The 14537-nt window shown below is 41.2% G+C and overlaps 1 protein-coding gene across 4 annotated transcripts in view; it reads right to left on the bottom strand.

The window, feature by feature from the left end:
- Positions 1-4911: 4911 nt before the first annotated feature.
- The window catches only part of RABGEF1 (RAB guanine nucleotide exchange factor 1), a 58152-nt gene continuing 48526 nt past the window's right edge, over positions 4912-14537 (bottom strand). For all 4 annotated transcript variants that reach the window (XM_028109805.2, XM_028109807.2, XM_028109806.2 and 1 more), the window contains 2 exons: positions 10792-11048; positions 4912-7470 (listed from right to left, as the gene is read on the bottom strand). In XM_028109805.2, the coding sequence (XP_027965606.1) occupies positions 7072-7470; positions 10792-11048 (656 nt within the window). In that variant the 3' untranslated portion in view covers positions 4912-7071. The remainder of the gene's footprint in view (positions 7471-10791; positions 11049-14537) is intronic.

Genomic DNA, 14537 nt, shown 5'->3' with positions numbered 1-14537 from the left:
TCCCAGCCCCCCGCCCCACCCCTGCTCTTGGCAACCACCAATACTTTCTGTCTCTATGGATTTGCCTATTCTGGAGATTTCATATAAATGGAATCATACAATATGTGGTATTTTGTGTCTGGCTTCTTTCAATCAGCATAATGTTTTCAAAGTTAATCCATGGTCTAGAATGTGTCAGTATTTCATTCCATTTTTTATGGCCAAGTATTCCATTGTATGCATATACTATTTTTATCTACTCATCACTTGATGGGCATATAGGTTGTTTCCATATGATTTAATAGATTCAAAAAATCAAACTTCTTATTTTAGGATAATTGTCAACTCACATGCAGGAGTAAGAAATAATACAGATCCCAAGTACTCTTCAAACGAGGTTTTCCCAAGGGTAACATCCTGCAAAACTATGGTACAATAATACAAGCAGGAAATTTACACTGAAACGATACACTGATTTTACACAGATTTTGACAGTTTTACATAATATTATTTGTGGTTTAGTTCTATGCAATTTTATCACGTGTAGATTTGTGCAATCACCACCACAGTCAAAATACAGAACAATTTCACACCAAAAGGATCCATGTACTGCCTTCTTATAACAACATTCAGCTCCCTCCCCACCCTATCGTGAACCCCTGTAATCCACCAATCTGTTCTTTACCTCTATAATTATCATTTTAAGAACATTATTTAATTTTGATATAAATTATAATGGAATAAAAATAAATGGAATCATACAGTATGTAATCTTTTTCGGATTGGATTTTTCACTCAATATATATCCCTTGAGATCCATCCAAGTAGCTTTATAAATAGTTAATTCCTTATTATTGAGTAGTGGTATTCCATTGTATGAATGTACCACAGTTTGTTTAACCATTCACCTGTTGAAGGATATTTGGTTTCCAGTTTGGGGCTATCATGAATAAAAGTGCTGTGAGCAATTGTGTACATGTTTCTGTGTGAACATAGTTTTCATTTATCTGGGATAAATGCCCAACAATGCAATTGGTGAGTTGTGTGACAATGACATGTTTAGTTTTATGAGAAGTTGCCAAAATGTTTTCCAGAGTAGTTATATTAGATTTCCATCCGGATTGTACAAGTGATCCACTTTCTCCACATCCTTGTCAGCATTTCCTTCTGGTGTCCATGGCTTCTGATGATAAATCCAATGTCATTCAAGTAATTGCTCTATCATAGGTAATGTATCTTTACTAACTAAAGATTTTGTTTTTAATTTGAGAAATTTGTAAAATATGTCTTTGCATGGATTTCTTTGGGTTTATCCTGTTTGGAGTTCACTCAGCCTCTTGAATCTATAGGTTTACTATACCTTTGGCCAAATTTGGTAAACTTTCAGCCACTATATCTTTTAACAATTTTTTAGCCACAACTTTTTTCTTCCCTCATTCTGGAACTCTAATGACAAGAATGCTAGATCTTTCATTATTGTCCCAGAGGTCCCTGAGGCTACATTCATTTTTTAAAAAATTTCAGCCTATTTTTCAGTCCATTATCAGATTGGATAATATCTATTGATCTGTCTTTAGCTCACAGACTCATTCCTGTCATTTCCATTCTAATATGAAGGCCATCAGTGGTATTTTTTCTTTTTAAATTTCAGTGATTGTAGTTTTCCGTTCTAACATTTCTATTTGGTTCTTCCCTATTTCTTTGTTTTGCTGAGACTTTCTACTTTTTCATTTGTTTCAAGCATGTTCATCTTTGCTCATCAATGCATTCTTAGGATGGTGTCTTAAAATTTCTCATTAGATAATTCCAACATATATGTCATCTTGAATAGAAGTGGTGGAAGCAGGCATCCTTGTCTTGCTCCTTGTCTTAGAGGAAGAGCTTTCAGTCTTTCACCACTGAGTATGATAGCTTTGGGTTTTCAAATATGCCTTTTATTATGTTGTGGTTTCCTTCTATTCTTAGTTTACTGTTTTTTTTTTTTTTCAAGAAGGATATTAAATTTTGTTAAATGCTTTTTCTGCTTCAGTTGAGATGACTATGGTGTTTGATCCCTTTATTCTGTTAATGTATAGCATAGATTGGTTTTGTATGTTGAACCATTTCTGCATCCCCAGGAATCAATTCCACTTGGTCATGCTGTATAATCCTCTTAATGCATTGTTGAACGTGGTTTGCTAATAGGTTGAGAATGTTTGCATCTGTAGTCACCAGAGAGATTGGTCTGTAGATTTCTTTTCTCGTAGTGTCCTTATCTCACTTTGGTATCAAAGAAATGCTGGTCTCCGGGGCACCTGGGTGGCTCAGATGGTTAACCGTCTGCCTTCGGCTCAGGTCATGATCCCAGGGTCCTAGGATTGAGTCCCGCATCAGGCTCCCTGCTAGGTGGGAGCCTGCTTCTCCCTCTGCCTCTGCCTCTCTCTCTCTCTCTCTCTCTCTGACTCTCATGAATAAATAAATAAAATATTTAAAAAAAAAAAAAGAAATGCTGGTCTCCTAAGAAGTGTTCCCTCTTCAATTTTTTAGAAGAGCTTGAGAAGGACTGATGTTAGTTCCTTAAGTGGTCGAATTCACCAGTGAAGCCATCTGATCCTGGGCTAAAAGACTGATATTTAAAATTGCATTCCCTCCCCCCCTACGGTTACTAGCTATCATTTTACTGTGAAGAAGGCTTTCCCTCCATCAACTGGGTGCCAATTATAGTTCTTCCTCAAAATGGGTTGGTATAATGGTAACCTCCAATATGTGGAAGTTTTTAAAATTTATTCCATGTTTTTCACTATTACTCTTCATAGTTTTTTATTCAAACTGTCCCCAGATTGGCCAGTGAGAATCCTTTCAAGCTGACTCCTCTGTCCTATTGGAATATGCCCATTCGCCTTAAAGTAATTTCTTACTTTCTGGCTTTTGGACCAAAGATTTATTTTCCTTATTTTTTAACTTATCTGGATTCAGCCTTTTCTCCATGGAGTATGCTGGAGAAAGGGTGAGTGAAGCTCCTCCCCACCCCCCAACTGGCCAAGATGCAGCTCTCATCCAGCTAACCATCAGTTGCACCATCCTGTCCTGGTCCAACACCCCAAGCATGCACACCCAGCTCTGACCATTCCTGAGTGCCCAGGCCCTGGCTAGAGGGGTAAGACGAAGAGCTTGTCCTTGGAGGGTGGTGAGAAGCGAGATTATGAATGAGCTAAGGCTCTAAGCCCCACAGTGCATGCTCCATTGTCCATCAGACTTGACTTAAAAACACAAATTCAAGGGGGCGCCTGGGTGGCTCAGTCATTGGGCATCTGCCTTTGGCTCAGGTCATGATCCCAGGGTCCTGGGTTCGAGCCCCACATCGGGCTCCCTGCTCAGCAGGAAGCCTGCTTCTCCCTCTCTCACTCTCCGAGCTTGTGTTCCCTCTCTCGCTGTGTCTCCCTCTGTCAAATAAATAAAATCTTTAAAAACAAAAACAAAAACACAAATTCAGTGATAAAATAGAATTTCCAAGATGGCAGGGAGCCTAGGCGGCTCAGTGGGTTAAGTGTCTGCCTTCAGCTGGGGTGATGATCTCAGGGTCCTGGGATCGAGCTCTGCATCAGGCTTCCTCCCAGCGGGGAGTCTGCTTCTCCCTCTGCCTGCCACTCCCCTTGCTCGTGCTCTCTCTCAAATAAAAAATTCTAAAAAAAAAAAAAAAATTCCAAGAATGAAGAGATAGAACATTAAAGCCCAAGTGTGGGGAACTTCTGAGCATAGGCCCTGTGCATGTCTATTTTTTGTTTCTCAATTTTATATTTTTTTCCATATAAATCCTAAAAGCTCTTGCTACTTGATTTATAGGTTTCTATATTGAATAAAACTTTTCCCATTACATCTGCTAACTGGCTAATGAAATCCGTAAGTCATTTTGTACAGTTATTTTTGATGGCTATTCCTAGCATTTTCTATCTTACCATCTTAGTGAAATTTAATGTTTCAATATCAGTTCTCTTGGGTTTTCTACATAGAACAATCAACTATAAATAACGGCGATCACTTGAGCACTTAGCATTGCTAGGTACTGTTGCAAGTCATTTAATCCTCACAAGCCCTTGAAGCAGGCCCGATGATTATCCCAATTCAGATTAGGGATGTGAAAAATGAGAGACTTGCCCAAGGCCAAAGAGGTAGTACCTAAATGGCAGCCAAAACTCTAAACCAACACCAAGCCTCCTAGCTCGAGTTCATGTCCCCTATCATGACGCTAGAACATTTTTTTAAGATTTTATTTATTTTACAGAGAGAGACACAGCGAGAGAGGGAACACAAGCAGGGGGAGTGGGAGAGGGAGAAGCAGGCTTCCCGCTGAGCAGGGAGCCCGATGTGTGGCTCGATCCCAGGACCATGGGACCATGACCTGAGCCGAAGGCAGACACTTAACGACTGAGCCACCCAGGCGCCCCGAGGCTAGAACATTTCTACATAGATTAGATTAAGCCCCCTTTGCCTGGGTGGCTGTCTCTCAAGCGTCTTCCTTCGGCTCAGATCAAGATCTCGGGGTTCTGGGATCGAGCCCCACCTCGGGCTCCCTGCTGCAGGGAGTCTGCTCCTCCATCTCCCTCCACCACTCCCCCTGCTCATGCTCTCTCTCTCAAATAAAATCTTTTCAAAAAATACAAAATAAATTAAAAAAGATTAAGCCCCTTTTATTTCTGTTTGAAGGCTGAGTACCTGGGGTAAAACTTTCAGGACAATGCGAATAGTAGGAACAGCAAACATCCTTCTCTTGTTCTTAATTTTAACTGGAATGTCTCTAATATTTCCTTTTTGGAATAGTAATGGTAATGATGGTTGTGCCCTAAACAGGAAAACTTTGTAACATAAGAATGTTACTAATGTAATTTTCCTAAGGAGCTAAAAATCAAATCTATTTGGAAGAGGGATGGATGATGACACCTTATTAATACGGACTTCTGTTCCAAAGGTTTATTCCAGTTACATTTATAGTACATAAAATAGCAATACATTCTTGTTGAGAAGACAGAAACTGTGGCCATAGTATTGAAGCTGACCTAAGAGAAATACAAGCCTCTACCTAAGGCAAGAGTTCATATCTAAAGAATTCAATTAATATGAGATGAACAAATCAATTCAACAACTTACTCTAACGATACGTAAGAAATCAAAAGAAGACAGCTTTTGTGGGAGGCTGATATGCACATTTTATTTAACAAATATAGTGTACGACGACTAAAAGAACTGTATATTCCCAGGAGAATTAAGAGTGTGTATACCTGGATTAGCACCTAGAGAGTACATAGAAAAGAACAAAGGAAAAAGGGGACCGCCCTCTACAGAAGTCACTTGGGGCCAGGTTTCTAAGTGCAGATTCTCACTGGTATTTGACAGTAACTCACTGCACTCCACGTGAGCTTGGTGATCGGGGACACAGGTCACTGCTTCATCACGTCTTCAGTGCTTTATGACAACAGGTGTGTCAACCTGATGGCTTGTACGTGTAAATTTAAGGATAAAAAGTTTTATACTCACCCTAGTTTTATTCCAAAATTATTGCACTACAAATTGGTGGTACACTATTAGGAAGATATTGGGAAAGCAAAGAAACCTTAACTGCTTGTGACATGACCTTGTTTCAGAATGGTGCCCTGTAATTACGCACAATTGCTCAGGTCCACTGGTAACCTGTAGAAATCACTGACTGGAAGGAGGAGCATACATGACATATTTAGGTCACAGAGGGTTCCATTAGGATTAGGAAAGGTTCCACAGTGCCAGTGACTGTAAAGCCTCAATGACTATCAGTTAACTGTACGGTGCATTTAATGCAATATTCTTTGGTTACATCACATTAACCACCACAAGGTAACTTGGTTACCTTCCTCACTTACGAAATAGATCAGGGGTTCTTAACTGGGGGCGATTTTGCCGTCCCCCCCAACCTGGAAATATTTGGCAATGTCTGGAGATAATTTTTCACAACTCTGGGGGATGCCACTAGTGTCTAGTGAGTATAGAAGCCAGGAATACTGCTAAACATCCTACAATGCACAGGGAAGCCTCCATAACGAAAAACCTTCAGGCTGCAATGTCAGTAGTACGGAGGCTGAGAAGCCCTGGGAGAGGTTTACAGGACACGTGTCCGGGTTGTCCATCAAGTCAAAAGTTCTCTCCAGAGGCAGAAAGGCACCTGTGCACATTCGAGCTCGGAGAGATCCCCCATGGGCTCTCCCCAGTGGAGTCCTGTTCACTCCTATCTTCTGATCCAGACCCAGGACCAGCTCCTTTACAAAGAACTCTATAAATATTTCCTGAATGAGTGGAGGAAAAAGGTGCAAGAAGCATGGTTCCAAGTCTTCAAATGACTATCCTAAACAGCAACTTCATGTGACCTAAAAATTATTCTGAAGCTCAATGGTGTCACAGTCTCTGACTGTACAGAACCCAAGTCAGGGCTAACAAATTGTTAAAAATGGAGTCGAGATTTTAAGGGGACTATGCCCAAACACTTCTAGATTCATTTAAGTGGGGGCAAACCAAATAAAATGGAGTTAAAGGCAAACATTCAATATACTTCATTTTAAACTAAACAAATTAACACATGAAATGCCATGCATAGCAGACACCATTCCTTTTTTTTTTGTTTTTACATATTTACAATTTTACATATTTACTTATCAATATATCTTCTATCTTTACAATTATAAAATATTTCAAACTGTAGAATAGTGGTACCACTGAATCCCCTTAAACATACATTTTGTAGCATTCATCTGTTTTATCCTTTAAAGGCAAGTATTACCCAAATCCAAACCACAGTGAATGCCAAAGAGGAAGCACACAGGAAAATCATGGAGAAAAAATAGATTTAGACAAAACTTTCACATAAACCTTAAATGAATCTATTTCAGTAACTCAAATAAATAGTATTTTATTATTTACTAAGCTTCCCCTGCCAGGAAAAACGAAACAAAACAATCCCCACAAACTGTACCTTGAAAAATGCTCTGACATTTATAAGCAATTAAGTTATAGTCTAGATCCCAATCATGGACTGTAGTAAGGGCTAGCTACAATTTAGGCTCAAATAAATACTACCCATGTAAATTTTTATCATCCTGCATAAACTTGAGGTTGCAAAGGTGGAGGAAGTTTATCATTTTCAACATTTTCAGAGTCAATAGCTGCTAAAGATTGATTTGGGGGTTTAATTTCAAGCGGGTATTTCTCAACAATGTCTTGAACCTCTTTTGCAATTCCATCCGTCCACTCTATTAGGTCTTTTTCAAGTTTCTTGGCTTCACTCATGATCCTTTCTTGCCGTTCATTCAACTGAGACAGAAGATCCAAGTTCTTATACATTTGTTTAACCCCTAAGCAAGCATCAGGAGACCAATTCTCAGATTCCTGCTTCCTGGGAGAAGTCTGGCCGGACATGTATCGATCAAAATCTTCCTGACTTAAATTCAAAGACTGAGCATCTAATTTCTCAATGAAAGCCACAGCACAGCACTACAAAACAAAACAAAACAAAACAAAAAAACCCAGAATGTTATTTACTATAGTCACATGAGGAAAGCTTCAAATATTCAAATATATATTTTTAAATCCTTTTATTATGGTGAATTTAAAATAGAATCAAAAGTAGACACAACAGTTGAATGACCCACCATGGACTTCAGCTTCAAAAATTACCAACTCCTAGCCAATCATGTTTCCTTTATACTCCCATACAATACATTTCTTCCTTAAAAAAAAAAAAAAAAAAAAAGTCACATTGCCAATCCCCACTGAGTCTGTGAGAAATTCAGTCCTCTCCTTGGGTTGTTCACAGAGTCTCATACAGAGTGAACGCTACAGCAGGTACCTTCAGTCTGTTCCACACCGGCTACTACAGAGCTTCCCGTGGACAAAAACCGAACGATTCCTCAAACTCCAGGGCACTCTGCCTCCCGGTCGCGTTCAAGACAGAGGAAATCACTACCGTGGCCAGGAGCGCCAGGGCCGCGTGCCTCGGGAACATGCCCCATAAGGCCATTCCCTCTTGAGGTCTAGCCAGTCCCACAGCGTTCACCCAGGGCACGGCAGCTACTAGGTGCATCTTCAGGGACTGCTGTGGCACACAGACCTCTGGTCCTCAAAGGACCATTGGTCTTTTAACATCAAATGGTTAAAAGAATATAAGCTCTGAAATCAGGCAACCTGAGTTGTCACCTCTGTCACGTGATAGCCTAAGGGTCTGTGAGCCTAGGAAATTTACCCATGCTCTCTGAGGTTCCGGCATCTGTAAAACGGGAAATACCACCCAGATTTGTAGTGAGAATTAAACAATCCAGCACATGTAATGTGCTTCGCTCACAGGTCAGCAGGAAGCAATGAATAAATGGGAGCAATTACTAGTATAGAAATCCTTGGGCAAATGCTCAGTTGAACAGACATCTGTTAGCTATACTTTCTTATACTGATTTAATTTTTCTATAAGGAAAATTAATTTTCACATTTTTATTATTTATTCATTTTTATTTTTGTTTTTTGAGTAATCTCCATAGCCAACATGGAGCTCGAACCCATATCCCCAAGATCAAGAGTTGCATGCTTCACTGACAGAGCCAGGCCCTCACATTTTTTAAAAAAGGCCATTTTCACAAGACATGCAATATAAACAGAGGAAAACAGGCAGCTCTCGGAACTTCTGCTGAGCAGCTCATTCCCAGGATCCTCCATTATTGCTCATAAAAATGTGAATCTCTTTAAGGAGTATTCAGCAAACCTACTGCAAGTGACTCATGTGATGAGAACGGGCCCATCTGACCCCTCCATGTCACAGGCTTGCACTGCATCTGTGGAAGTGTGCAGTCCCTGCGACCTGGAGAGAGGAGGAATCTATGATCCCAGCACTGCTGGCATGGACATACGCTATTGCCGCCGTGGAAACAGTCTATGGTAGAAAAGAGAAAACCACCTGAGGTTCCGGGAAGGAGTTTTAGTTTTGAAAAATTAAATTTGAGGCATAATGAATAGCTGGGAGTGGAGCTCAGTGTTGAGGGCAAAACAGGTGACGTGAGCCTGTGCATCCTCACCGTGCAGGTGACAGTGGAGCTGTGACCAGAGGAGACAGCCGAGGGAGAGGAATGCAGAGGACAGAACCCTAGGGAGTAACACAATTCAAGAGGAAGTAGAGGACACAAAGCCTACAAAGGAATTGTGGAATTCAAAAGACATAGGAAGTTCTAGAACAAAGGAGCTATCAAGAGTGTTAAACAAGTGAGATGAAGACAGAGTTTTCATGGGACCGAACAACTGGCAGATTTTTCACTTTTGCCAGAGCAGTTTCACTGAAGCAGTAGGAGGAGAAGCTAGACTCTGAATCAGATGGGAAGAAGATGGAGAAATAAGGTGCAAACAGAGTAAAGGCTGTAGGTCATGGCTCTGGGAAACTGCAGGAAGAGGCGACCCAGCAGCCTCCATTGCTGACCACAAGGGCTACAACCTCCGGGTCCTGCTCACTTCTACTACCAGCCATGTCTCCATCTCCATACTTCTCAGTATGAGAATCTCAGTATGAAAATCTCAGGATTTTCAGATTGTCTGATTTCCCTAGACTAAGAACTAAATCCAAAAGGCTCTTCTCTAGCAGTCAAGAGCATGTTTCACTTATGTTAAGAAATGAGTAGTTCAGCCACTTAAACTTTTTTGGGGAGTATAATTTAAACAACCATGTGTCTGGAAGGATGAAAAATACAGCAAGTAATGGCGCAAGCGTCATTTTGAAAAAGAGCATTCCTGGGATGGGTTAAACGGTGATGGGCAGTAAGGAGGGCGCTTGTGATGAGCACTGGGTGTTGTATGTAAGTGATGACTCACTAAATTCTACTCCTGAAACTAATATTACACTGTATGTTAACTAACTGGAATATAAATGAAAACCTGGAAAAAAGAGCACTCCGAAGTCGAACAGCTGAACCCAATGGCTGAGGGTGATGAGTGACAGGGGCAGGTCCAGGTTTTGAGGGACCGGAAGCTTACAGACTTTTGGGAACCCACTTAAAGGAAAACACAATACAAAATTAGGTACAGAGGTGAATACATATTTAGGATGTAAAAATAAATCACAACAAATTTCTGGAAGCCTTGAAGATTCAAGTACCGTCTTTTTGGACAATTTACTAGAAACACTACCTTATGTAACCTTGCTTTCTCTCCCTATTACCCTGTACAACTTCCAACACAGGAGAGAAAGCATATAAGGTATTCTGATGCTCAAATTCATTAGTAAATCTAGTCTAAAGCAAACAAACAAAAGTTCAGTGGTCAGTAAAAGTATTCAACCTTATTACTTAGACATACATACTTTAATACTGTCTCACCAAGAATCAATTAGCACTGTTAACAATACTTGAAAATCATTTCACATCCCCTAAACCAACCCTTTTAAAATCTCAGTATTCAGTTCTAAGAGATCACTTATAGAAATGAGACAAAAAATAATTCCCAAGTCTTTTAATAAATCAAAATCCACGATCTGATTCATTCATGGTTAACCCAACTAAGTGACTGGCCCTTTTACCCAGGATCTGGGGGAGTGATGGCCAAGAGCAGCAGAGACTCCTCCATGTGGCTATCAGGTGTTCCGTAAGAGGACCACAATCTGTGGGCAAGTGCCAAGCGGTGGGGCGTCTGCATGGTGTGGTCGCGTACGCTATGGGACACCAGGCAAACATCCTCAGCTATGCTGAGGCACTAGACCGTCACGGGCCCGGGGGGGTCTGTCACAGCCCGCGGTAAGTCCCTTCATGGTCCTTCTCCGTTAGCTGCAAGACATCAAGCACTCACCAGATTGGTGAAATAGTAGCCGTCCTCCCCCGCCATCAGTCGGCTCGGGTTGCAGAAGCGGGTGACATACTGGATGTTGGACTGAAGGCGCGGGGGGTTGCCCTTCAAGACAATGTAGATGAGAGTTGGCAAAAAGTCATCAGCTGAGGCCGGCTCATTCTTGGTGATCTTAATGGCATTGAAAATGTGCTTGCTGCACTTGGTGATGCAGGCCAACTTATCTCGAGGTACACGCTTTGAATCCATTTCAATGATATCTATAAAGCAGAAAAGACACTGCTTCCAATGAGAAATAATTACATAAAAGAAGCATTAGAAGTATCATTTTTTAATCTATCAAGTTAAGAGGTACCCTCGCTAACCCCTTCTCCGTCGGGTAATTTATGTATGAACAACTCTGACCACAAAAAAACATAAGCACTAGCTCATCCTTTCGGGAAGCAGGACCACGAGCCAGACACCATGTGCATTATTTCTATGCTCCACAAGCCTATTTCTTTTTCATTCTCAGATTGTACAATGGGTACAACTATTAGGAAGGGAGCTGAAGTTCAGAGACGCTTGATCATTTGCCCAAAATTATATAGATAGCAAGTGGCAAATGGACGATTTGAAACCAAGTCTATCTGACTCTTAAAACCCATGCTTTTAATCACGATGTTAAACTGCTTATAAGCTCCTTGGAGAAGAGTCTTTCTCCTGCTTCTGTTCCTCTAATACACTGTAAAACTCAGTTTAGAAAGCATACTGCTTTTTAGAAAGGTGGCTATCATACAAAGCATCATTGTACTGGATATCAAAATACAGCTGCTGAAATCTATCACACTGTAGGTCTACAGTGGCCAGTCCCCATGGCATATAAATCCCCACCAACTATAAACATCTACAGAACCTTTGTGACATTTATAACCTACTGGTCAGCACAGGGGATAAAGCAAGGATATAAATTTTAATGTCATAAATACCATTCATTTCCCTCAGAGAAAGACTACTTTACTGTCCCTAACTACCACTAAGTGGCAGGCTCTTATAAATGCACGCCCTGTGTCACAAAGACTAGGAGGTGGTGAGGAATAGCTGTCAGAAGCACTAGAACAATACAAGAGGAAGGAGGGAGAGTGCCCTCGGATGGACATTTCTGCTTGCAATCTGGAGCAACATGAAAGAAACAGCAGAGGCAGGTTAATTTGACAGCAATTTCTGGCCAATAGCAGGAGTAAAAGTTTCCAATTTAGGCAGGATGGTGGTAAACATCGGAGTTCTTTCTGCTCCCAGCTCCCATCCCTGAGGTTGGCTCCCAGGGGAACCCTCACAGGACCACCAGCCCTGGAAGAGTAGTGTGTGGGGGACAGAGACACGGGACAGTGCGGAGGCTGTATTTTAACTTACTAATGCTTTCATTTTCTGAACTCACATGTCTACTGTGTGCTTTTGCTTATTTTATAGTTTAGTTCCTTTAATCTTTTAATTATGGGTCGTAATTATTGTTAATATGTCTCAGTCTATTTTCATTTTCTTTTTCTATTTGAGTAGAACAAATTACAAAAGAGATTTGGGGGTAAGACTTTTACTGGTTTTTATTCTTTATTTTAAACTTTTAGCCACTCAGGCGCCTAGGTGGCTCAGTTGGTTAAGTGACTGCCTTCAGCTCAGGTCATGATCCTGGAGTCCCGGGATCGAGTCCCGCATCGGGCTCCCTGCTCAGCGGGGAGTCTGCTTCTCCCTCTGACCCTCTTCCCTCTCGTGCTCTCTATCTCTCATTCTTTCTCTCTCAAATAAATAAAATCTTTTTAAAAAAATAAATAAACTTTCAGCCACTCTCTCATTAATGTTTATCCTTTAAGGGGCGCCTGGGTGGCTCAGTCGGTTAAGCGACTGCCTTTGGCTCAGGTCACGATCCCAGAGTCCTGGGATTGAGTCCCACATTGGGCTCCCTGCTCAGCGGAGAGCCTGCTTCTCCCTCTCCCTCTGTCTGCCGCTCTGCCTACTTGTGCTCTCTATCTCTGTTAAATAAATAAATAAGAATCTTAAAAAAAAAAAAAAAGTTTATCCTTTAAGTATTAAAGGGAATAAAAAATGAATTACTTTTTATCTGGAAGCATGTGTAGCTGCCAATGCCAGGAGGGAGGGCCAAGAGTGTAAAAAGGAAGAGAAGGGAAGGAAAAAAAGAATAAAGGGTGGTGGTGGTGATTTCTCCCACACTCTGTCCTGCAGAGACCCTTAACTTCCTAGCATCCTTTAAGCCTGAAAGAAGTTTTTTGGGGGGAACGCTTTTGAACCCCCCACCATGTGTAGTTAGTTCCATGAGCTGCACTGCCTGAAAGCCTAAATGAGGAGATCCCGGAGAAAATAACTGAACAGGAAACTCCCCGCTGTATTAATTCTTCCAGTAATGACTTCCCGCCCTAGTCTGCCTCCTGCTGTCGCTTACTTCTCACAGTCCTCAGCTAACTGCTGTGTGTCTGCCGTCTGGGGCTTTTACGTGTCATCAGTAGGAAAGATGGGCTGAGTGTGGCTACTCCATCTTGGCAGAAGTCTGGTTTTATCTTTAATGAAGTTTTGAAAACAAAGTAAGCTAGCCCTCTAAGTCATGATTTCTCAACCTTGGCACTAAACAGTATTTTAGATTGGATCATCTTTTTTGTAGGGAACTGTCCTGTCCTGCAGGGTGTTTAACAGCATCCCTAGCCTCCACCTACTAGATGAGAGATGTCAACTGAAATGGAAAATGCCTCATTCAGTGTATTTATCAACAAAACTGACAGTGCTGATTAGTAGCACATGGGATGATTTTGAGAAATTTAACTGACTTCTCCATTTTTAAGACCACTGTTATACCCTGTCCTCTCTGGTTGCTCCTGTATTTAGGCTAACAAAGGGAGAAAGTGATCACATGACCTTTGGCCCTCACAGAATGTATCTGCACTCGGATTGGCAAGATATGGGGGCTAAGATGAGAAAAAGTAAAGAAGGCTTTTATAATTCTGTGGCCAAATTTCTACTCTCAAAACATCTCTTCAAACTCCCAACTCAGATGACTTGAGAAAAGTTTCAACTCTCAAATTCTATTAACAAACTATTGATATACTGAAGTCCTCTTAGTTCTATTTTTAAGCAAACAATGGTCTGGCTCTGGCAGTTTCTGGTTTTACAAGGTCTATCCTATGGCACTTCAGAAAAGAGTACCAGACATAAATTTCTATGAAGTACTTTAAACAAACCAGTTGGTCTTGAACTTGGCAAGAGTCTTCGGAAAAAAACACAAGTACAAGGCCATATCCAGGCTTCTCACCTTCAATCTCTTACGATGTTCCCTGAGCAAAAGGTGGGAGTGGGAGTGGGCCTTGACCCAAAGGAGTCAATTCATGAAACCTACAACACTGCCTTGCAGAAAAGCTTTGAACAACAAAGATAACAGTATTTAGCTAGGCCAGACTCTGCAAGCGGAATTACAGAAAATCATTCATTTAATAACAGGAGTTAAAAAGCAAAGATATACAAAGAGAAGCAGAACCCGAGAGAGTGGAAGAATCATGTTAAGAGCAGATGATCCAGTCCCTAGAGGGGCCATGAAGCTAAGTTTCTGTGAGAGTCCTGCTTCCTTTCTTACCTTGATAAGCAAACCCCCATTTCTTCCTGTAACTTGAGTCTCTAGTTCTTATAACCAAAGGAGCCTACTTAATGGCTTGCCCCCGGCCACCGCTAACAGCAGCCGACCAACTTTCCTTCCCAGCAGAATTTCATTA

Source organism: Eumetopias jubatus, unplaced genomic scaffold (assembly GCF_037043125.1).
Source record: "Eumetopias jubatus isolate StellerSeaLion01/CBP00866 unplaced genomic scaffold, mEumJub1_p1.0 scaffold_12, whole genome shotgun sequence".
NCBI lineage: Eukaryota > Metazoa > Chordata > Mammalia > Carnivora > Otariidae > Eumetopias > Eumetopias jubatus.
This window is presented reverse-complemented; position numbering and strand designations above follow the sequence as displayed.